Source organism: Solanum stenotomum, chromosome 8 (assembly GCF_019186545.1).
Source record: "Solanum stenotomum isolate F172 chromosome 8, ASM1918654v1, whole genome shotgun sequence".
Lineage (NCBI taxonomy): Eukaryota > Viridiplantae > Streptophyta > Magnoliopsida > Solanales > Solanaceae > Solanum > Solanum stenotomum.
Genome location: NC_064289.1, coordinates 20,945,670 through 20,969,787, shown reverse-complemented (window position 1 = coordinate 20,969,787; position 24,118 = coordinate 20,945,670). Strand labels below are relative to the sequence as shown.

Sequence of the window (24,118 nt, the reverse complement as noted above, 5' to 3'; positions counted from 1 at the left end):
TAAAATTAAATAATTTACTAATGCCACTTGGTTCTTTCTCTTTTCCTTTACCGGTATCTTTTTTGCTAGAACTCATATTTAATTATATGTAAAGTGTAATATAAAAATAATAATAACACAAAAATTAATGACGAAAAATAAAATATAAATATTATGAAACGAATGTTCCAAACGTCTGCGTTAATAGCAAACGTTATAATTGATTCTTGAAGCTTGTAGTTTGTTGTAACTTGTAATTTGGAACTCCAATACTTGATAGCAAATATGAGAATTATATATATTATGATATAATATGAAAATTTAGAATTGAAATATATGTATTATGATATAATATGAGACTTAAATGGAATAAAAAATTGAGACTTAAGATTGGGAGGATATAGAAAATAGATGAGAGAATAGATGATTTTGTAAGAAATAATAAGGGATAGAGGGGTATTTATAATATTAAAAATGGGTTAAAATGTATTTATGATAACTTGAGGGTTTAAATTAAAGTATAAAAGTAGGGGGTGGTAGGGGGTGTTGGGGAAGTGAAAAAGGTGAATAAATCCGTTAGGGGGACCCACTAGCCGTTGCCCCAACGGATATAATTAAAAAAATAAAAAAATAAAAAATGAGGGGATCCCGCGAAACTGCCCGGTTCAGCCTGGCCGGGTCGACCGGGACCAAAGGGTGAACCGGCCCCTAATCGGTCCCCTATCCCGATTCCCTCCCAACCCGCGAGAGTGACAGGACCGGGTCCGATGAGCCGGTTCTCGAACCGGTCGCGGGCCGGGGCGGGCCGACCTGGTCCCCCTGCCTCCCCTACTTTAATGTGAAAAAAGTTGTTTTTACAATTTTCAAAAAGTACAAACCAGTTTAATAATGGTTGATAGTAGGGTTATATTAGTCAAATTGCACATTATATTAAATGTTTCTTAAGGGTTGTGCATGATCTTACCCTGACAAACAATAGTGGACGGAGGGGGTAACTAAATAGTAGTAATTTATTTCGGAATGACAGAATTACAAGAAGATTGGAGAGAGAAAATCACGTTTTTGGAACTATAGGTTAGTTTCCGAGTTAGAATTAAGGGATTATTTTAATCTAAAACATTATAATGATAACTAAAATTGAACAGAGGGCATAACCAAAAAAAAATGTTGTAGCATCGTGTTGTAATATGTGAAAATAAATAATCTTATAGCATGGTGTTTTTCTTCTATATATGATTCTTGACGATTGCTAAGTAATGTTATTGCTAGCATCTTAAGTCACTGAGTAGTATGGAGTGGTTAACATGTAACATGAGATAATACATAAAATATATAATGGTTAACATGTAACATGAGAAAATACATAAAGTATATAGATAAACACATAAAGACAAACACTAGAAATTAAACCAAAATTTAGGTAAGAGATATATACAAAATTAAAGTAGGTTTTCAAGCTTAATGATTCATTGTCAAAATTTGTGGTAAAATATCAATTCTGAGTTGCGATTAATTCCTAAAAGTTCTTCTATGCTTATACGGAAACTAATCATTAATCAAGTATACCATCTTTGTGAAAATGGACATCGTAATTTGTCCTCAATACCCATCATTATTCAAGCTTAACGATTCATTGTCAAAATTTGAGGTAAAATATCAATTCTGAGTTGTGATTAATTCCTAAAAGTTCTTCTATGCTTATACGGAAACTAATCATTAATCAAGTATACCATCTTTGTGAAAATGGACATCGTAATTTGTCCTCAATACCCATCATTATTCAAGCTTAACGATTCATTGTCAAAATTTGAGGTAAAATATCAATTCTGAGTTGTGATTAATTCCTAAAAGTTCTTCTATGCTTATACGGAAACTAATCATTAATCAAGTATACCATCTTTGTGAAAATGGACATCGTAATTTGTCCTCAATACCCCTCATTATTCAAGCTTAATGATTCATTGTCAAAATTTGTGGTAAAATATCAATTCTGAGTTGTGATTAATTCCTAAAAGTTGGGGGGAAAGTAAGAAAAGAATAGGAAGAAAAACATTATAGGAAACTAATTCCGTTTAACTTTCAATTTAATTCCATAAATATTATTTACTATAAATGCGCTAGGGAGTTGCAATAATTTCCAATATAAACACTGGGAAGAAACATGTCTCAATATGATCAAGTTCCCTCTTTTGCTGCACTCTTGAATCGACTACAACACCTGCCTCCAGTTGATTATAGTTTCATGTCTCATATTAAGTTAGAACATTCAAATATTGGTGAAATTGTTGATGAAATTGAAGAAGAGGAGTTGTCGGATGAAGATATTATGGAAGAGGAAGAGGAAGAGGAAGAGGAAATCGTGAATGAGTTACAAACAGGAATGGAGTATGATATACATCTGCTTGATCAAGGCAATCAGCAAACAAGTGGAAGACCGACTAGGACAGCTCGAATGCAAGTGAATACTAACTACATTCGTTACAATATTCAAGTGCCACAATCGATTCTTGATGAAATCTATATAGTGATGAAATTGAAGACGAAGAAGAAGAAGAAGAGGTGGTGGAGGAAGACGATATTAATGAGTTTGTGGATCAAGATATGTCTGAGTATTTCGAAAGAAGTACATGTTATGTTACTTGTGTTATGGACATAGACGCCAACGAAGATGGTGATGATGATGATGAGGAACAAGAAGCATGTGCTATATATCTGCTTGCTTGAATATAAAGATAAAGATTACATTGGCACACTTCAATGTGGCCATGAATTTCATGCTGAATGCATAAACAAGTGGTTGCAGAGGAAAAAATCATGTCCTTTTTGTAGAGCTTCAGTTTTGCCCACAAACACATGACTGCCTGCCTACATTATTCTGTAATGATTCACATTGCAATCACAATTCACTTTTTTAGTATTTTACCTGATTCTTTATTCTAGTTTTTGGCCATGTAATCTGTTTATAATTGACTTTTTGGCCTTGTAATTAATCTGTTTATAATTGACATCGATCTATGACACATTCAATTGAGTTCTGTGGGTACTTTTTGGCCTATTTATGTCATCTATATTGTTCGAAAAGAAGGGCAGTAATAAGCCAAGCAGTCAATACCCTTGTATTCTAAACTCTGAAATCATGTGAAAATAAAATGTGTTTATAGTTACATGACGAGTGGCAGTAATTTTAAACTCAAAAGATCACTATTGTAGCCTTGACCGTCCTATTTGATCTTTTGTTTGAGGAAAACAACATGAAAGACATCAAACTATATGATTATTTTGTAAAGCAGGCATGAATGTTCAAGTTGATATGATACTCAAAGTTTTGCAACGTCAACATTTCTCTTAGCTCTGACACTTTCGACACGACTAAATTAAGATTATAGTTGTTGTTTTTTATAAGTAATAATCTTAAGTCTACTTGTTGGAATGTACGCATCCACCAGTGTTCTTGGGATCAGGTCCCCGACAGAATAAAGTGCAGAAAATGAATAACACAAAGTAAATCAGGCACAATGATTTTACGTGGAACCTCCTTGCTCAAAGGAGTAAAACCACGACCTGTCACACAAGACTTTTCATACTTCTTCCACTAATCTTCTCCAAGCAAAAGTAAAAGCAGTTTACAAAATGAGATTAGCTTGCTAATCTCCACACTAAGCAATACCTCCTATCACTTAGACGAGCCAAAGCAGATACAACACTGCCCACTAAGCTATCACCCCTAGATAACTTAGACTTTGATAAGCGGATACCACACCGTCCACTAAATCAACTAGCTCCTAGATGACTTAGAATTTGACTAATTAGCAAAACAATGTTGCCCACTAAACCAGTTAAACTCAACCGATTTAGGCTTTTAGAAACCGAAACAAATATCTGAATCCTTTATAAACTAGGAACAAATTTACAATATATGCACGAAAGTATAACTCCTAAGACACACTCTGATGCTTGCAGCTTGATCAGGTCCTTGTTGTGCTTGCCGGAGAATACTTTTTGAAAGTGAGTCTTTGCAAGTGTTCTTGAGAATTTTCAAGTTGCAAAAACTAACAAAACTCAAACTCAACAAAGACGCTTCAGCACTCTATCAGGTCCCTTGTTGAGCATGAGTATTGTTCTTCCTTGAAGATGACTTTCTTTTAAAGCTTATGAATTTTCAGACAAAATCCAAGTTTTTGTTTTGCCAAGTCTTGAGTTTGTGTGTTGTTGGAAGAGACTATATTGAAAATGAATACAAACTCCTTGGGACAGCCCATTGGCTAAGAGCATGCCTGCTATGTAAAGACGTGCACCTATCACATCAGAAGTGACCGATTTACAGTTGTACTGTCGTCCTTTCATGTACGCAGTCTTGCAGGGACCAGGTCCCTTACAAACTTTTCTTAGTAAGTTCTTGAGAAGACGTGCTAACTCTCTTTCCTTTTGAATGAATGAATTAGTTTGTTGTTTGTCATGTTGACTAAGTCAACCATAAAAATTTAATACACATTGGACAAACAACCTCATCCCTTTTGATTGGTGTAGTACTTCTGACGGCTTCACCAACTTCTGACGTGGGCAGCTTTTCAACTGTACCCCATTATAGATCTGGACGAGAGAACTCTGCCTAGGACCAAGTCCCTGCATTTGTGAGACACTGAAGCATATAATCTCGTCCTGTCTTCCTATTGGTGTAGGACACTGCACTTTTCACCTACCACCTGACATGACTGCTTTATAGTTGTACTCTATTTGTATCTGAACGAGAACACTCTGCCAGGGACCAGGTCCTTGCATTTGTGAGGATCATCAAAACACCTAGAATATAACATTTTCCCCATTTTTTATGATTACACACAAATATTCCTCACACTAAGTTTATTCATTCATTTCCCTGTCAGCAGTCCCAATAACAAGGATCTGGTTCCTTGTTAGATCGATAAGTTTGTTAAATCATCAAAACTTCATATCAACTTCGAACTAACATCTCATATCAGCTTCGAACTAACACTACTGTTGTTCTTTTTAGCTTTCCGAAGTCACTCATTTCTAAATCAGTTAAACCCTGGAACACACATAACTGAAAGCCCTCTTCGACGGGTATCATTGGAGGAGGCAATGATATCCAATAAAAGAGAGATTTGAGGAGAGCCAAGACAGAGCTTGAACTCATTTTCTAGCCTTGTCCTACAATTCACTTGTGAAGTGCTCTCTGTAATGAACCCAATAACTAGACCAACACAATTTAAACTCAAACAGCTGATAGATATATTTCACTAACTCGTAATTGAAATTACAAAGGAATTAAGAACTAAAAGGGAAATGGAAGAACACAAGTAGAAGATAGTGATGAGAAGCAGAACACAAATAGAAGATAGGGATGAAAAGCAGAACTCAAAGAAAGAGGATGAGAGGACTAGACATTTTTCTCAACAATTTGCGTAAGTCTAATTTGCTCTCACAAGTATTTATCAACCTAGATCCCAAACATAGTCTCTTAGTTCGGTGTTGGGATACTTTGCCCATACTGGTCCTGGCCTGTTCATAACACCCTCAGTGACAATTGGGAGGGCTAGCTTATTCAGGATGAGAAATAAGGAAATAAACCGTCTTTGGATTTTTGCAATGAAACTTGCGTAAAAAGTGCATAAATAGGAGAACTGGCTGAGCAATGGGAGAAGTGCAATGTGATTATGGTTTCATGGATCGTGTGCACGATTACAAGTGAATTGAAGAAGATTTGGGATGAGATTGATTATTGATGTCATGATGCCTTTGCCAGGATGTAGTTGTGACATATATGTGTCTTACACTGATCATTTGAAGTCTCAGTGTTTGATACAATACCTAATGAGACTCAATGAATCACATAGTAACATCAGGAGCAAACGTTCTAACTGCAACGCCAGTGATAACAACAAATGATCCATGATTGCTTCAACAAATTAAATTTTCTTGAAACGTAACAAGATTGTAATATTGTGTCTAATATCCATTTTGTACGTTCTAACTACAAGGCAAGTCATCCGAAGCAACACAAAATACAGAGTTTCTTGTAACTCCATGAAACATAGTTAGTAAACAAGAACCAGGATCAAATGGAAATGCTAACCCGCATTGGTTAAGTGTAAACAAATGTAAAGTTAAAGATAAGTGAAGCACGACCAAGTCTACTAAAGTGATCAGTTATACCTCTGTTTATAAGTTGGACATATGTACAAGTTGAAAAAAGCATTTCAGACATCTCTTTCGAGCATCGGGCTATCCCAAATCCAAGTTGCATATTAAACATGACAAGGTCACGATACTCACCTCTAACTGCAGAAACTGTTTGAAACATTTCATCAAACATATAGGATGCAAGGAATAGAAGTTGAAGAACTACCTTGAATTTCACAGCTCAAGAAGTACATTTGAATTGGCCACATGAGGTTCTAACATGGTATGAGCCACATATCCTTAGAAAATCCATAAAAATGTAAATAACACTTTACCAATTGGGTCGGAAACGCCGCAGAAGCGATCCAGCACGATTGCAGCTGGGATTTGGCAAGAAAAGTTGAGCTACCCGTCAGCCATGGAGTACGAGCAATGAAAGCACTAATGTAATGAACCCAATAACTAGACCAATGAAACTCGAATTCAAACAAAGATAGATATATTTTACTAACTCGTAATTGATATTACAAAGGAATTAAAGGGCACATTGGCACAATATGGATGATTGCTACAGGATTGTGGGATATCCACCTGATTTTAAGAGCAATAGAGAGCAACAAACTTTTAAATCTAGATGAGGTAAGTTTAATACAAAAGGGGATACAAACCAACAACTAACTCTGTTGCAACAGATGAAAGATGTGGATACTATCTAACAGAGTAGTAGTATCAACAACAGAACATGGCTTCTACTAGCCATTGCAATTCTAACATGTCCGTAGGGATCGCAAATGAGCGGGTCGAGTTGAATATTGCTGGGTTTTAAAAGGTGTGAATAGAAAATAAAGGGTTGTGACTTTTCTGAAGAGTTGTAATTTTTTCGTAGGATTGTGATTTTTCTAAAGAGTTGTGATTTTTACGAAATGTTGGGACTTTTTCGAAACATTGTGACTTTTTCGAAGGGCTGACTTTTTCAAAAAGTTGTGATTTTTCTAAAAGGTTGTGACCTTTCCGATAAGGCACAATAAGCACTTGTTCATACTACTCTTTGTTGTCTATAAATAGAGGAGCTTCCTCTCATTTTTCAACAATGAATTTTATGAACTTCTTCTTATTCTGCACAAACAAATTCTAGTGTATGTTACTGTTGTTGAGTGGTTTGCTGACACTTATTTTATGTAGCAATACATCGGTGAGTAAGATCGTTCTATCCTAAAAGGATATATTCCATTAACCTCGGGTGCTTGAGGGGAATAATTTCTTTAAGGACATATTGTGCATTCAATGGACCAAATTTTCTTCTTTTCAATATATTGTTTCTTTTTTGTTGTAGATTATATTTTCTTTACCTTTTTAACGTTCTAATTTTGAAAATATATACTTTAAACTTTGTTGTTTCTTACGAAGTTCTATAAAGTTATTGTTCTAATTATCTTAGTAATATAGATAAACAACATTCTTAACGAAATTAGTTTTATTATTATTAATATGTACTATTCTTTTTGGAGATTAAAACCTGTGTAGTTTTCTACTCCGTGTGAAATTTAATCGGATCTAATTTTTGGAGACTAAAAGCTTCTGATTTTCTACTCCTTTGGTGTGAAGAATATAGAAACTTTTACCAATTTATTAAACACTCTGTTTGAATGAATATCGAATTGAAGAATATAAAAACTATTCCAGAAATATTAAAGTTAGTCGATTTGAAGAATATAATAACTTCATTGTTAACTAGAAACAATGTGAATGTTAAGTTGTATGTCTAATTGTGACAAAAAAATAACTAATGAACTTGAAGTCAATGTTGTGTGTATTGGTCGGGTCATTAGTCTTTGCATTGCATTGCATTATATTTTAGACTATTATCAATTTTATTTTTTCTCATTATTGTGTCTAGTGACACAAGTGAACTTGACCGTATTTCGCGCGATTATAAATGACGATAATATATCAATAATTTTATTAAATATAATATAGATAAAAGAGGTGTGCATATATATACACACCTATAATTGATTTCACAAGAAAATTTTTGGCTAGTAGTCAGTATACTTCCAAAATTCGTTAAAGACCTCAGATCACACCTATAATTGAGGGGAATGTTATCTGGTTCGAGATCACCATATATATATATATATATATATATATATAATGTCGTCGGACGAGGCTTCATTCCCCTAAGCTCTGCAAATCCATTATATTGTGGTTCGACCTTAATTAATTATCTGTTGAAGGGCATTCAGGTTTTGGCTGTAAAACTCTCAGTTCATCAAATTTATTTTAGTTTCATGCAATTTAGAGGGGTTTAATTTGTTCAACTTTGGACTCTGAGGCTGATAAGTGGTAATTAACATATACTAAAGGGTGTGCTTGGTACTAAGGAATTAAGTGTTTTCCACAAAAATATTTTCTTGTAAACAGTTTTTTTAGGAAAAAAATATTTTTTTTATTGATTTTCTGATATTTGATAAGTAAAAAAGGTAAACTATTTACTGTATAATTTATTTAAACACTAGGGAGCGAGAGTAGGACGGAGTTGGAGTCTATGAAATGTTATTCGTATAATTTGGTTTACCTAATTTCATAGTTTTTTCATATTTAAGAGATTTATTATTTTATTTAAATTTTACCAATCAAACACACTCTAAAAGATGAACTCTTTTTTAAAAAGGGAAAAGGGCCTATATACATCTCAATTTTGTCATTTAGAGCTGATATATCCCTCATTATGAAAGTGACTTATATATACCCTTACTGTTATATAAATGACTCACATATACCCTTACCGTTACAAAAGGAGCTCACATATACTCTTCATCTAACAGAAGTGAAAATAATTAGTTTTAAATTTATTTTTTTGACTTTAAATTTTAGAAAAATTCATGTAGGGGTATATATATGATCCTTTTAACAAAGTTCAAGGTATATTTTAATCTTTTTCATACAAAAGTTATTTTTGACTTCTTTGATTATTATTATTATTCGAGTTTCTTATTCTTTTTTTATTTCATTCTTTAGTGTAAAGAAAAAATTATTAAAAATGGGAAATCTATAATAAATTTTACAAGAAAATCAGTGAAACATAAATAAACTTGACCAACAAAATAATAAATTTAAATTAGCTGTTGAAACCAAAAAAGTCAAAAAAAAAAAGTGTGAGGAGGATCAAATATACCCCATATGAATTATATTTTTTTTCAAAAAAAATAATTAAAAGATTAAATTAAAATTAGTTTTCCCACTTCCGTTAGGGGAAAAGGGTATATGTGAGTCATTTGTATAATAGTAGCGGTATATATGAGCCACTTTTAACGAGGGGTATATCAGCTCTAAATGACAAAGTTGAGGGGTATATCATAGTCTTTTCCCTTTTAAAAAAACATTTTCATTTAAGATTGAAGACAAACGATTTCATGTCAATCCTGTTTCTGTTCTTTTTCATTTAAGAGAAGCAGAAACGTTAGTCGTAAATTAGTTTCTACCTCTTTGTCCTAGCCTTACGTTACCATAGCCATCAGGGAATTAGTGTAGAGATTACGTGCTAACCCTAATGGGTGGAGGAAGGAACAATTTACAGAGGTTAAGCTTTAATTTGGTACTCCATCAAATAACCAATGTATGGATGAGATTTATTATTTATTAAATATTATTTATGGTATTACTTGGGTCCAGAGGCGAATCTAGGATTTCAAGAAGATGGGTGCACCATTATCAGGGATGGCTTTGCCCCTTTAAGAAAAAGGCAACTATTTTAGGCTTTCAAATTTGAAGGACCTCAATTATTTTAGCAACAACAAATATAGCTTTTTCGTAAGAAAAATATTAAATATGATTTGCAAAAAAAAATAAAAAATTATACTAAGAGAAAAATTTATTAGAAGAAATTTGATATACCTAGAGTACTATGTTGCAAGAAAGATTAAATGCATTGGTTATATGAATTATTGATTGAAAAATAATTATTAAAAGAATTCGATTATAAAAAAAATATACAATTTTTCATCTCAAAAATTTTTAAAAGTAGATTTTATAAAAAGAATATTAATTTTTCTCAAAAGTTTAAGGCCTCAGTTTGATTTTGTTTCAGACCACTTGTGCGTTTGAGCCGCCACTGATCATTGCACGTAAGATAAGATCTAAAATATTATAATTGATTTTGCTAGTTTGCTTACTAAGAATGGTGATTTAAGTTGAAAGAACAAAAAAGAAGAAAGAAAATAGGTTTTTTCAGCTGTGAAGTTATAGGAAAAGAAGGAAAAAATAGGTTTTTTCAACTGGGAAGTTCGAGCGCTACTTTATGTTTTTTTGTGAAATAAAATGCTGACAATGGAACCTACTTTTAGATTATTTTTTTTGTAAAAATAAGAAGTAAAAAGCAATGCTGTATTTTTTATTTAAAATAGGCTGATTGCAGTGCTTTTTTATAAAATGCTTGCAATGGAACCTACATTTAAATTTTTTTTTGTAAAAATATTTTTTTTTTGTAAAAATAAGAAGTGAAAAGCTGTATTTTTTTTTATGACTGGAGTGCTTTTAAAAATTTTTAAAAATAAATGTTAGCAATTGAGAATTGATCCATTAACCTCCCAGTGGAAAACAACCACCCAAACCAGTGAACCATCGAGTCATTTGTGATCATGGGTTCCTTCAATTGCTATTTGTTATATTTTACGAATTTACAAGTAGATATATCAAATTTTGCCGGATGACCACGGGTTCTAGTGACCCATTTTTTTTAACTTAAATTCGACCCTGCTTGGGTCACAAGTAAACTTGAGTCACAAGTAAAGTTGGGCCATAAGTAAGAATTATTCTTACATGGAGTTTCTAAATTTTAGAACAGACGAGTGATAATGGATTTGAACCCGCAACACTAGTGTGAAAGATATTTCCACCGCTCTTCTTACCACTTAGCTGCTAATCAGTTGTCAGGGATTTATAAGTTAATATACATATATATTTATTTAATTTTCTAATACAAATACAGAGTCTACCAAAAAACTAATGGGTTCGTCTGAACCCACAAACCCTCACAGCTCCGCCTCTGGTCGGACCCTTCCCCAAACCCTGCTCATAGCGAGCGTGCATCTGCATCAGGCTACCTTTATATATAAATTTTTGACCTATTAGCTGTAACTTGTTAAGATGAAATGTATGTAATCCACAAAGTTTGAGTTGATTTTTGTTTTCATATAAAGGCTAAAAGAATGAGTTGAGGAGCAGTCGTCCAGTTGACAACTCATTTTGAATAGATCTTTTTTTTTTGTCTTGTGATTAATATATGTATATCTATTTTGAATTGTTATCCTTTATTTATTGAACCATTCAATCCCTTAATGGCACGCAAGCAGCCAACTACTGAGTCAAAATAATAAAAATAAATCTTAAACAGCACTTGTAAAGATCAAGAGCCCATCGCCTCACAATCACTATTATGATTCGACTATCGAGGCCCGTTTGGATATAATTTTAATATTTGAAGCAGTAAATTACATATTTTTATATATTTTTTAATAAATAAATATGTGTTATTACAATCTTTCAAATACACATAATTTAATTTAATCTTTCTGTATTAAACTTTGAAATCGTACGTCATGAAAAATTGAAATCTTGTATAGATTTAGTAAATAAACCATTAATGTCAAATAAAAATTATGTCCAAATACAATAGTCAAACGCCTACTTAATGACCATATGATAAATTAATAATAGAAGACAAGTGATTAAAAATGAGGAGAACCGCACAAATAGCGGAGTATTAGGAGTCATTTCACAAAATCCACCTTTTTCTGTTTCTCTCTCAAACCCAAAATTCTTGTGTAAATTTCGAAACATTCACTTTTACCTGTCGGTTGGGAGAAGAAGAAAGAGGGAAAAATAATCACAATCTTTCCCCTCTCTTCTCTCTCTCTTCTCTCTCCCCCCAAAAAACTATGCAATTCCAGGCTAGTTTCTTCATTAACAACTTATTCCCTTTTCCATCCCCGGCACGGCGGCCGGGACTTCTTAGTCCTCCGCCATCAACCACCGTTTCATCCTATGAGACTCCTCTCATCCCCTTCCCCTCTTCCTCTTCCCTTTGATAATCCTAATGGCTTCCTCCCTTTATCATCGTCTCGTTTGATTTCATCCCGTTCCCCTGCTTCTTCCCCTTCTCCATTTGAGTTATTATTAACAGATCCAACTTCTAAACCTACTGTCATCCTCCCTATTCTTCCTCCTATTGCTGACGGTGTTTCTGATTTTGCAACTATCTGGTTTGTTTTTGGTATTCTTCTTCTTTCTCTATTCGCTTTCTCTTTTATTTTCCATCTCCGGATTAGATCTCGTCAATTGCCTCATTTACAGAACTTTAATTCTCTTTGGGCTGTGAGATTGCTTCTCGTCTTATTCGCTTCTCTTTGGGCTATTAATGAAGTGATTCGTTTACCGTTTATTCGCCGGAAATATCTTTACCCTTTTTTGCCGTCTTTGTCGTTGAATCAACAAGCTGAGATCTGTAAGGTTCATGTGGTTCTTTCATTAGGATTCTTCGAACCGGGTTTTTTAATTACTCTTCTTTTCTTGGTTAACGAGTCGATTAAGACGCAAAATCCTTTTCGGACTTGGGGTGTTGCACTTGTTTGTTTAGCTTGTTCGCCGATTCTACTGCTGCAATCGTTCTTCGTGTTTTTCTCTCCGTTGGAGGCACAATTACCTACGTTTATGCACGCGACTTCTTACCTTTCAACTGACCGTTTCGGAAATAAATCTGTGCTTTGTACCTATCCCTTGTTCAGTTGCGTTGTGTTTGGAGTATTCAGCATTGTTTATTCCTTGGCGTTTTTGCTGTCATGTTGGAGGGTGGTGGCGTTTGTGATCAACAAGAAGATTCGGGTACGGCTGAACATGCTTGCGACATCGTTCATGATATTGTTGCCGGTGCAGATTCTTTGCTTAGGATTGTCGCCATTGTGGCAGCCAGCAGAGCCTATACATGGATATGTTGTCCTAGCGATGGACCTTGCCGTTGCATGGTGCGTGGTGATCGGGGAGGTGATTTTGGTAATAAGGCCAATTGCAGATGCATTAGCTGCAGGTGGAGCATTTTGCCCATGGAGTCCCGGATGCAGGTCAGTTGTGGATTTACAATAGACACGCAACATTTTACATACTTTGGTTCCATACATATCCGTCAAACTATCTCGTAAATGATCCCGAAAGAAGTTCATTCATATTCTTATAGTAGTTGGAAAATTATCTCGTATGTGCTTTGATCATGACTGAAGTGTAATTATAATTTATAATGATAAATAAAACAATAAATTTGGACATTTATCTTGAAGTATTTGCCACGTGGGATCTATCTAATCTATGCTAAAGCTCCCTCATTGTCAAGGAAAAATCAGATTGAGACTGTTTGCAGATAATGCAATATGAGTAGACATTGTAGGAACTATGTTTGAAAGACAGGTTATAATTTCTAATGAAATGGTAAGGTAGACATTACTGAACTAGCAGAGAGCTCTAACGTTTTTGCTAACTTGTAATTTTGCTTAGTATATAGTGTATATATATATATATATATATTTGTAATATCTAATGCAGTTAATAAAATTCTGAATATGAGAAATTGGCACTTGCAGGCCAGGACTTCCTAACAGTTCAGGGAAGACGATGAATAATGGGAATTTATAGCGATGGACAGAGGCCATGAAGGACATCATGGTCTGTTCATATCATTGTGTTTTTTTTTCTCAAAGAGAGATGAGGGAGCCAATTTTTGACGATTTCAGTGTGTAAAATGGTTGGTGATTTGGTTCATCAAGCATAGAGAAGGGGGGGTTATTTAGTAAGTTTATGATATGTTATTCATTACTCCTCGGAGGAAAATGTGTGTACAGCATTTGATTTCATATTCAGCACTTTCTTCTGCATCCCCTCTTCTACAATTGTACAAATCTTTTATTTTTCTTCTTATACCATTAGCAAATATTTGTTCATAGTTTTAGAAACAAAAGTTACTGGTTTATTTCGAACGAGTCCTGAAAGATTTCCTGGGATCCGATCCTGAGAATTGACCCCAACCCAGGACCTGATTGCCATCCCTATCGTCCACTGACCTGATACCTAGGATCCAGACCCAACCCAAACCGGGACCCTACTCAAGACCTAAGACCCAACTCTCGACCCAAGGTGGGTTCCTTGGTTGGGTCTTGATGAATTATGCAAATTCATAGTAATGTGGAATATTTCCTGCAAATCGGTAATCAGATTATGATATTGAATTTCAAAGTGTAGTACTATTTACTCATGAAAATATGGATCAACCCGTCTTTTACCCAAACTATTCTGTGGTGACCTAGTCAAGCAGACATAACTGTAATGTGCTCAGTTTTTCTTGAGACAAGTTCAAAGTACGACAAGGAAGTGTTTTAGGCTCCGTAGCTACAAAATGATCTCAGTCGAATTATAGTTATAGTTGTACCTTCAAGCATTTATTTCAACTTTTAGTTTTTTTTCTTCTCTGAGTTCGTAGTGTTCTTGCATACTTTAAATCAGGCCTATACACGATTTCCACTTGCAAGCAAATGTTGTAAGTTGTAACTAATACAGTTATCAACCTCAAACATCCTTTAACAAAACGTGAGTCTAGTTTGATGCATGAGGTCGAACAACTAGATTAGTTGCTACTTGCTGCCTATTTTCAGGACCTGGAGATTAACTTCGACTTGGTGAAGAACCAATGCGAATAGCAACTGATTTTTTTATTCGTGAAACTGTAGTCCAATTCCCTGTTACTGCTGGAATTTTCAGCTTGCAAATCAATAAAGTAACTGCAGCTAAATATGTTTATTTAGAGGCATGTAACCTTCTTTTGTAAATGTCCCTAAAGTTTATAGCGATATTGGATCCATTGACAACTAACTAATGATGTAAAAGCTTTAACACTCTTTGTTATATTCTAGTGTACAATACTGAAGATTTTAAGTTCTGAGATTCCTGAAGACAGTAATGGTTCTTCCGAGCCAAATGCATTCAACTGCCTTCATATGTCTACAAGTCCAAATATGAGGTGATGTGGTATAGTAGACCGTTCCTGTGGTTCAGCTTCGCGCTTGAAGAACCAGATGCAACAACTGTTGCTTGCATCTCTACCCTACTTATGCTTAAAGGCTTGACCTTTTTGGGGTTCCTAGAAAATATCACTCAATTTTGAGAAATTATCTAACAAAGTCATTTGAACTTTGTTTCATATCAATAGAATTACTTTTCAGTGAGCAATTACTTCTACTTGCAAATCATGTCAGTCCACATGTTTTTTTTTGTCAACAAAACAAAAGTGGCCTTCAGTTTTCAACCTTGTTAAGTTTGTCCATGAAAACTCATTTTCTTCAGTTTGTACAAATGCAATTTATGGGGTCAAGAACTACCTCAGTAGAGTCCAGCTGGTTTAGTTGACTAAGTCTTAAACCACACATGTTCTATCTTTGCTAAATTTAATGCACTTATTTCCCATCTAACACAACTTTTGCCTAAGATTCTTTCTCTTCCATTGAGTCATTGAACTTTAACAAATTGTTGTAAGTATAAGATTTAAGATGACAGGAACTTTAGCTAGCCCCTACAAAATTCAGCTCATCTTTCTTATTCATCGGCAATGAAAGTAGTACCAAAAATGAAGTTCCTAGAAAGGGAATTGTCATTTTTTTGTTTCAGGATAGAGGGAAAATGACAGAAAGATCAGTGTTAGATGCTTAAATAAGCTTAATTAAGAATAATCAACTACTTAATGGAAGTATTACTGATAATTATATACATATATATCTGATTAGAAACTTGAATACTTACATATACAATCTCATAAGGATTGGTTTTGGCACTTGAATTATTCAAGAATAATCTCTTCTCTTTTAGGCTCTTATTGGAGATAACGATACGCTAGTCTAATTAACTATACATGCAATACATTCCACATTTGGTATCATATAGAGTTGGAAAAAGACGGAGAGAGATGATCAGTAGTAGGTTCATGAGAAAACGGAGAATTCCAATTGAGTAGTTCTTCCACCATTTGCATAGCAATTCTGTTTTCTTCGTCCAATGGTTTACTAATGCCAAGTTCAGAATTCATATTCTGATGATCATGAGGCTTCTCCTCCTTCTTCCCAAGTTCGATTTTTGTTATCCAATTAGAACCAGAATGTTTCCCTGATTTTTTTTGCCACACTCCTATATGACAGTTGTCGTTATCGAGCCTCAGACAGGTCATAGAAGGTGCTGGATCCTTACAACATTTCCTCAGCTTTGCATTCAGCACAGTGCTAGACAGTGTTGATGAAGAAGTTAAGGGGAATTTCTTGTCATTAGTACCATTATTGTTAACAGTACTCTCCTTCACAATTGGGAAGTTTGTTTTCGCAACATGTCCATTCATCAAGATAGCTGCTTCATCATATGCTCTTGCTGCTTCCTCTGCTGTCTCAAATGTTCCTAACCATATCCTTTTCTTCCTATAAACAAAAAAAAAAAAACGACTCATCATGTACATACTAGAGAGCAAAGTTGACATTTTTATCGCACCAGCAAAAAAAAAAATATGTTGGTAAATTAATAACTGATGCAAGTACATTTTCAGTGTACTTGTAGTTTTGTGGATGAGCGAGAAAAACTTACAGCAGAGGATGGCGAATTTCAGAAACCCAAGAGCCCCACTGGCGTTGTCTGACACCTTTGAACTTCTTTGATTGTACCATGTCGTTCTTTGCCATACTAAAAAAAGTTGCAGAAAAAGATCAGGTAGACACAGAAATGAATGATGAAATGAGAGTTAGGTGAGAAGAATTAAAGCCATCACAGAAAGAGAAGATGGTGTCGGTTGAAGAGGAGGAAGAGTTTGGTGATAGAATTTATAGAGAAGGTATGTAGTTTATGTCTACAAATACTACATTACTGTTCACATTTCTTCGTCCAAAAATACTTGATTATACAAGTTTGTTCACATTGTCGGTTTCAATCTGAATATGAATTGATCCTTATTGATATATGAATATAATTTTATTAAGATCGAGATGGATTCTAATGATTCATAATAGCTGACACTAACTTACTTGGTATTAACGTAATGTGTTGTTATAATTGTTTGTATGTATAGATGATTGTGGGGTGTGGGGGGTTGGAGAGTGCAATAAAAGACTTCACCTGCTCATCTATTGACTTGAACTGCAGGGGAGTAAATGTGAAAGTAATACTCTAGTACTAGATATGTTAGGACAAAGTTTGAGTCTGGCTTTATTTGGAAAAAAAAGATCGAAACGCGCTTCTTCCTCTCTATCTTTTTCAAACTCTACTGAACTTCTAACTTGAATCGTTGATCATCAATTAATACTCTTTTCAGAAAACCTAGTATGGATACAACTTTGACATTACTTAGGAATATTGTGAAGTTCCTAACTATATTTGGTTGGGGGATAATATAAGTTAAGAGGAAAAGAAGGAGGACTTTGATATTTGTCACAATGATGATCACTTGCTTTAATTTCTGGGAATTATCAAATTGTATTTGCATACAAGAGTTTGACCTGTCTTACAAAAGACAAGAAAACATTCAATGGAAGTGGTGTGAACTAAAGAAGAGGAAGAAGATAGTGTTCTTAGTTTGTTATTACTCCATCTAATAAAGCTATAACTGCAAGTAATCTTAGTAGCTCAGTTAGTTGGTTGGTTGTTTGAACTTTCACCTTGTTGATGAGCGTTCGATTCCCTACATTGTAATCTTCTATCATATTTCCCCTTCCTCTACCTATTTGAAAAAAAAGAAAGAAGAAGCTATAATTGCATATGACATGAGAATTGATAATCTTAGCAACATTACTCATCCTGCCAGAGATGAGTACAAATACTAAAGCTTATTGTACAATACCATTATTCACATAGGAAATAATATCAATCTTTATGTAATTACCTTATCTTTTTTTTTTCTTTTGTTTTTGTGATAATAATGGGGATTGGTCTAGAAGCCCAATTACGGGTTCACATGTAAGAAATCTACTAAATATTTGATTGTAAATTCAATCATTATTATTATATTATAATATATGAAATGTTTACTTGAGTACGTTGTACAAACTCATAAATTTTCTAAATTCACCTTTGGGGATCGAGGAAGGAAAATGGAGATGGTAAGAATTGAATCACCCTTATTAGGTTTAATATCACTAAATTGTGAACACTTACCATAAAAGTCGTTGTCTCAGTCAAAAGTAAGGTTCTTCATAGTAATCTCTTCATTAGTGATTAAAGTATAAAATGCAACTATGAACTAGAAGCTTGCATCCTTGATGACTCGAATTCACAATCGGAGGTGAGTTAGGGATCTTGCCAGTGTAACCCCATGAGCACGACAAATTATTCTCCTACACCCTAAGCCTAATAACAAGTCAAACATATAAATAGTACTTCCTTCATTTCAATTTATGTGACATATTTTGAATTTCGAGATTCAAACAAGTCTATCTTTAACTGTAAATTTTTCATATATCTAAATATTTTGAATTGTCAATTCTTATGACTTATAGTACTTTTACGTAGTTTACAAATATATAAATTTCATTTTAAAAAAAATGAAGACTTCATGCACAAATTACCGGTCAAACTTAACTGTCGACTCTCGAAAAATGAAATGTGTCACATAAATTGGGAAATAGGGAGTAATATATATAGTATATACTCCCTATCCACTTTAATTGTCATGTTGCGCTTTTCGAAAATTAATTTGACTAATTTTAAAGTTAAATTAGATTACATTAATTCGCTATTTTAAACAAAAAATTTACATATTAAAAAACTATACGAAAAGTATTATGAATTGCAATCTTTTGCAATATAAGATGAAAAAATATATCGTAAAATGTTAGTCAAAATTCTTATCGTTTGACTATAAAAAAAAAGAAAAAAAGAAAGCATGACAATTAAAAGTGGATGGAGTGAGTATTTTTTGCACCCAAAAAGGAACAAAGAAACAAAATATATTGCTCTTTCGGAGGTGGCTTAATCGTAAGGCAACTAATTGGATGTGGGTCCTCTTCATTTCTTTTCTCTCCATTTTCTCCAAGTTTTTACTTGGATGAAAGCAGGGGTGTGCAAAAACCGAACTGGCCGATAAACCGAACCGATAAAAGTGTTATTGGTTTATTGTTATTGGGTTATTGGGTTAACGATTTTTTAATGGTTTTATTAAAAAAATTATTGGGTTATCGGTTCGGTATTGGTTTTTAATATTGGGTTATTGGGTAAACCGATAACCCATTAAGACTAGTAATTTACTACTTTTACTTGTACATAAATATTATATATTAATCTTAATACCTTAGTAGTTACTATCTTTGTCCTTTAGCCTTCAATTCACACTTCACAATGGCTTTGAGTTCACAATTTCACATTATAAAAAACGTTAAAATCTAAAGTAAGAACCATATTCCTCTTAATTTCTCTTTATGTTACGCTTGTATAGTTCTTTTCATCTTTGTTATTATTGTTTCTATTTTATGAGCATTTGTAAAGTTACATTATTGTGTTTTCGCATCAAATTTATTAGAAAAGTCATATATTTGTTTTATAAATATTTTCTTATTGGTTAAACCGAAAACTGAACCGTTAAGGACCAAAATCGATAAACCAAAAACCGATAAAAAATATCTTATTGGTTTAACATATTTAAAAACTGAAAACCGATAAACCGAACCAATAATACATAAAACCAAACCGAACCGACCGATGCACACCTCTAGATGAAAGACATGTGTCATGGTTAAAAGGTAATGGTTGAGATTTAATTAATTAAAGTAATGTCATAATTATATATCATGGTTAGGATAGTAAATTATCCATATATTTGGTTAATTCCAAGTGTTTTGGCAAACCCCATAAATTTAGCAAAACATTATATCATATTCATAAGTACTTAAATACTCCTTTTCTATTTTTGCAACTTAGTTACGATAGGAGAAGCATTGTGTATTTGCGATGTAGTAGAATCATTGTGTATTTGCGATGATGGTTTTTGGTAAGATCGATTTATTGGAACCAAATGCAGATTAATTCTTTCTCAAAACAGGATTGTGTTCACCTTTATCATTCCTTCAACATCCTCACCTAACCTTTGAAACTTGTTGCTCAGATTGACATATTTGTGATATACAGTAGTACCATTCACACCTGGAGTAGTAGTCACCATTTTGATTCAATATAATCTTCATTACACTTGCCTTTATCTTTAAGAACATTTCTGACCAAACCCTAGCTAGTGTGAGTTTAATTTTCTAATGGTCTAGCGATTTTGTGATAGTGCTTTGAGATACCTTACGCTTAGATAAGATAATCGAGGAAAGAAACATAAGATGCTTTAAAGGAAGTAAAAGTACTTCAGCAAATCATTGAAGTATAGTATGGATCATATGCTAGATGTCGTTCTTCTTTCTCAAATGTAGGTTCATCTTTCACTTATTTCTACAAGTTTGAAACTCTATATATAGGTGCTCTGAACTGACAACTGATGTGTAACAAATGGTGATGGCCAAATAACCATTGTATGAATTTACTGTTTTGCACCATGCTAACTAATTTTGTCAAAGCTAAGTGGACAGAAAATCGGATAAGAGTAGCAAGTTCTATGATATCTAGTTCATAAACCTATAATGTTTGATTCATGGGTGGTTTGTTTTATGTACTTATTGTAACGAAAATACCAAATTATCTGTTGGATTTTGGGTCTTTTTCCCTTTCTGTGTCCATAAATAAAAGTCCAATTTGGGCTAGTTCATTTTTGCCCATATGCCCAATATTATGGTGCATTTGCAAAACTTTCTTTTAGGTCTTATTCTGAAGAATCACAAGAGATTGATCAGCAGCCACATAGAGAGAAAAGTGAGAGTGCAGATTTTCGCACAAGCCCTAACAACCAATATCAAATTGTGACTCCCGCTTCGTTCCTTGTCTGATTTGAGCTGATTTTTAGACAGCTTGTTCCTTTCGACGTTATCTTTAAATTGGGAACTGAGAGAGGTCGATTTGGAGTTCTACAACTCCACATTTTAGCTCGTGAACAGTAGTTGGATTTTGGTGATTTTGCTCCTTCTATTTCTCTAGTGCAGTTGTGTTGTTCATAGTTTGACACTTTTGTTGATCTTCATTTTGGACTTTCTAACTCTTGTATGATGCACCAAAAAAAATTACATCTACTAGTTATAACTACCAAGAATTGATTTATGGTGTACTTTGAGGACCTGTAAAGTAGTCAAATTCAGTGTTTCAATATAGAACAATATGATCCGCCAGTTTGAATATACAAGGTCTGATTTGGAAAAGGAAAAAATTACGGAAATCCCACTAGTTTAGGAGGTAATTACTTAGATACACTCTAATTTGTAATATTAGAAATCTTACTAGATTTTGGTGCATCCAGATACATGTATCTCGTGATAAATAAGGTCAAAATTAAGTGTAATTTATTCTAGATACACTATATCCAAGTAGATTCATATGTATTTGGGATACCTGACAAATCTCTCTCGCCTCCCTCCCATCTCGTTCGTCACTCTCCTATGTATCTAATAGCCATGTGAATCACACCAGATACATACATGTATCTAGTGTGATTCGCATGTATCTAGAAAAGTATATGTAGAAATAGTATATATATTATGAATGTATGCCTAATAAAATAGTTTTCCCGAAAATAAAACTAAAAATGAGTTAAAGAAAGATATTTTTGTTCTTGACTATCCATCTATCTAACTCGAGCATAGAAAATGCAGCAACAACAAAAGATCAAGCTAAGAAATAATTCAGGTAACAGTAATTGCATAGTATGCGCCTTAATTAGTTGTTTTTCCTTAATTTAATTTAACTCACAGCTTGCTCATTTGATTAGAACTTTTTATGTATACTTGATGCATTCAACCAGGTGTGTGGTATGCATAGTGCCTTTTTATATTTATAACCTATAAATATTTAATTTAAAATTTTAATATATTATATTCTTAGATATTTTTCTATTTTAATTATATAAATTCATCTTTTTGGTTTTGTTAGAACTTTATCCAAGGTTATTCTTTTCATTCTATAGTTAAAAGTAGTAAAATGCTTATATCATTATTGTATTATTTGATTGATTTATACTTTAGTTTGACTTAATATAGAATGCTCTTGATTTTTGATTGTTTATAGGAATAGGTGTTGATCATTCAAAACATTATGCATATATTTCTATTTCATCTATATTGTTATGATTAAAGTTTTACGAATGATGTGTATGGTGTATCTTGTATGAGGAAATTGAATTATTTTTAAAAAAACCCGAATAATTTCATCTGATTTGGGATTTTTCATTCAATTGAGGGTCATGGGTGTAAGTTTCACAACGGTGAGGGTATAAATGGATGGATAGTATAACGAAGGGTAAAACTATCTATTAAGTGAAAGTTGAGGGATATTTTTTACCTTTCTCCCTACTTGAAATCGTCGTTAAAAAATTCAAAATCCATAAAATTAAAATTCTAGTTTCATCTCTATATACCACATGAAAAGAAAAGAAAAAGTAAAGAATAAGAGCTCATATATCTTTTATATATATATAAATGAATTTAAAAGGTTAGTAAATGATAAAGAGAAAAAAGCTCAAATATGTCATCGACGTTTGAGAAAAGGTTCATCTATGTCATTATTTGTCAAATTGAAAAGACTCATCTACGTCATTATTTGTTAACTGAAAATAACTTCGATTTTGCAAAACCATTTTTTGCATGTGGTGAATTATGATTGCTCAAGCCATTAATTAAGTTGTTTTTTTTCAAAGGAAAAAGGCTCAAAATATGCAATCGAACTTTGAGAAAAAACTCATTTACGTCATCTGTTAAAAGTTTTGTTCATCTACATCATTTTATTTAAAAAATAATGACATGGATGAGCCTTCTCTCAAACAAAAGTTTGATAAGCCAAATTTTTAACGGATGTCATAAATTAGCCAAACATTTAACAAATAGCATAAATGAACCTCTTCTCAAAATTCGGTGATATATTCAAATCTTTATTTCAAACACAATACTACTACGTAGAGACGTAAATTGGGTAAATATTGACCATATATAATTGCCTTTTAATCACGATTTGAAATAAATTCATGAACCTTCAAAAAAAGTTGTAAAAAGAAGACCAACAATATAATGGGATTAATGTGTGTTGATCCTTCCTAGCCTCTTGCTTCCTACAACCAATCACTGAATTCCTTATTTCCAAAGTAACTATCTATTATCACATGTTAAATCCTTTGGCTACACCACGTTAATCCGTGATAACACTTCACTTTATTTTTTATATTTATTTTTTAGAACGATTGATTCAAATTCGTATTGTATAAATTTGTTAATAAAAAGTTATCGAAGTAATAGTCATTTTATCCTATCATGATCTTGATCGGTGACTTCTTCAATTAATTTTATTCAAAATTTAAACTCAACTATTCTACCTAAACATTGTAATACTTCATATAATCCTAAATTGTTTTCAATGCCTACAGCTTGAAAAATAATTTAAAACATTATACTATCAATTAATTTTTAATTAATTATATAATAATTTAATAGAGATATGTGTCGAAAACACACATAATTTTTTTTTTAATTTCATATCTAAACTATTGGGAGTGTGAATTTCATACATAAACTATCACTTATTACTTTGAGAAACACACATCAATGGTGTGTAATACTCGCATTCCACATGGATAAAATATTTCACCTTGACAAAAATTAAATAAACTATTAATATTAGTTAAAAACTAAAGATTAAAGTATTGCTATCCCAATTCTTTTTTAAATAAAATTTAAAATATTTTTCTCACCTCACACCACCATTTCCTACCCCATCTCCAAAAATCCCCGTCCTTTTATTTTATAAAATTCTTTTATAAAATATTTTCAAAAAAATTCAGAGCTTACCCCCTCCCCCACTCCTTCCT

The 24,118-nt window shown here is 33.1% G+C and overlaps 3 protein-coding genes across 4 annotated transcripts in view; 2 read left to right on the top strand and 1 right to left on the bottom strand.

The window, feature by feature from the left end:
• The window catches only part of LOC125873319 (hydroxyacylglutathione hydrolase 2, mitochondrial-like), a 195,157-nt gene that overhangs the window by 49,500 nt on the left and 121,539 nt on the right, over positions 1–24,118 (top strand). The window lies entirely within an intron of this gene.
• LOC125873316 (uncharacterized) lies at positions 11,924–14,039 on the top strand. 2 transcript variants are annotated; one of them, XM_049554228.1, is made up of 2 exons: positions 11,924–13,235; positions 13,767–14,039. In XM_049554228.1, the coding sequence occupies exons 1-2, from the start codon at positions 12,163–12,165 to the stop codon at positions 13,798–13,800; spliced, it is 1,107 nt and encodes a 368-aa protein (XP_049410185.1). In that variant the 5' UTR covers positions 11,924–12,162; the 3' UTR covers positions 13,801–14,039. The 2 variants fall into 2 exon arrangements, with proteins under 2 accessions (XP_049410185.1, XP_049410184.1); XM_049554227.1 differs by having other exon boundaries at positions 13,749–14,039.
• Positions 15,914–17,064, bottom strand: LOC125873323 (ethylene-responsive transcription factor SHINE 3-like). The gene is made up of 2 exons (XM_049554237.1): positions 16,780–17,064; positions 15,914–16,616 (listed from the first exon to the last, which is right to left on the bottom strand). The coding sequence occupies exons 1-2, from the start codon at positions 16,872–16,874 to the stop codon at positions 16,088–16,090; spliced, it is 624 nt and encodes a 207-aa protein (XP_049410194.1). The 5' UTR covers positions 16,875–17,064; the 3' UTR covers positions 15,914–16,087.

Excerpts from the sequence above, each read along its gene's own strand:
- LOC125873323 (XM_049554237.1), bottom strand. The coding sequence starts at position 16,874 with ATGGCAAAGAACGACATGGTACAATCAAAGAAGTTCAAAGGTGTCAGA. Across the intron at positions 16,617-16,779 it reads GAAATTCGCCATCCTCTGCT|GAAGAAAAGGATATGGTTAG; the intron begins GTAAGTTTTTCT and ends TTTTGTTTATAG.
- LOC125873316 (XM_049554227.1), top strand. The coding sequence starts at position 12,163 with ATGAGACTCCTCTCATCCCCTTCCCCTCTTCCTCTTCCCTTTGATAAT. Across the intron at positions 13,236-13,748 it reads CCATGGAGTCCCGGATGCAG|GCCAGGACTTCCTAACAGTT; the intron begins GTCAGTTGTGGA and ends TGGCACTTGCAG.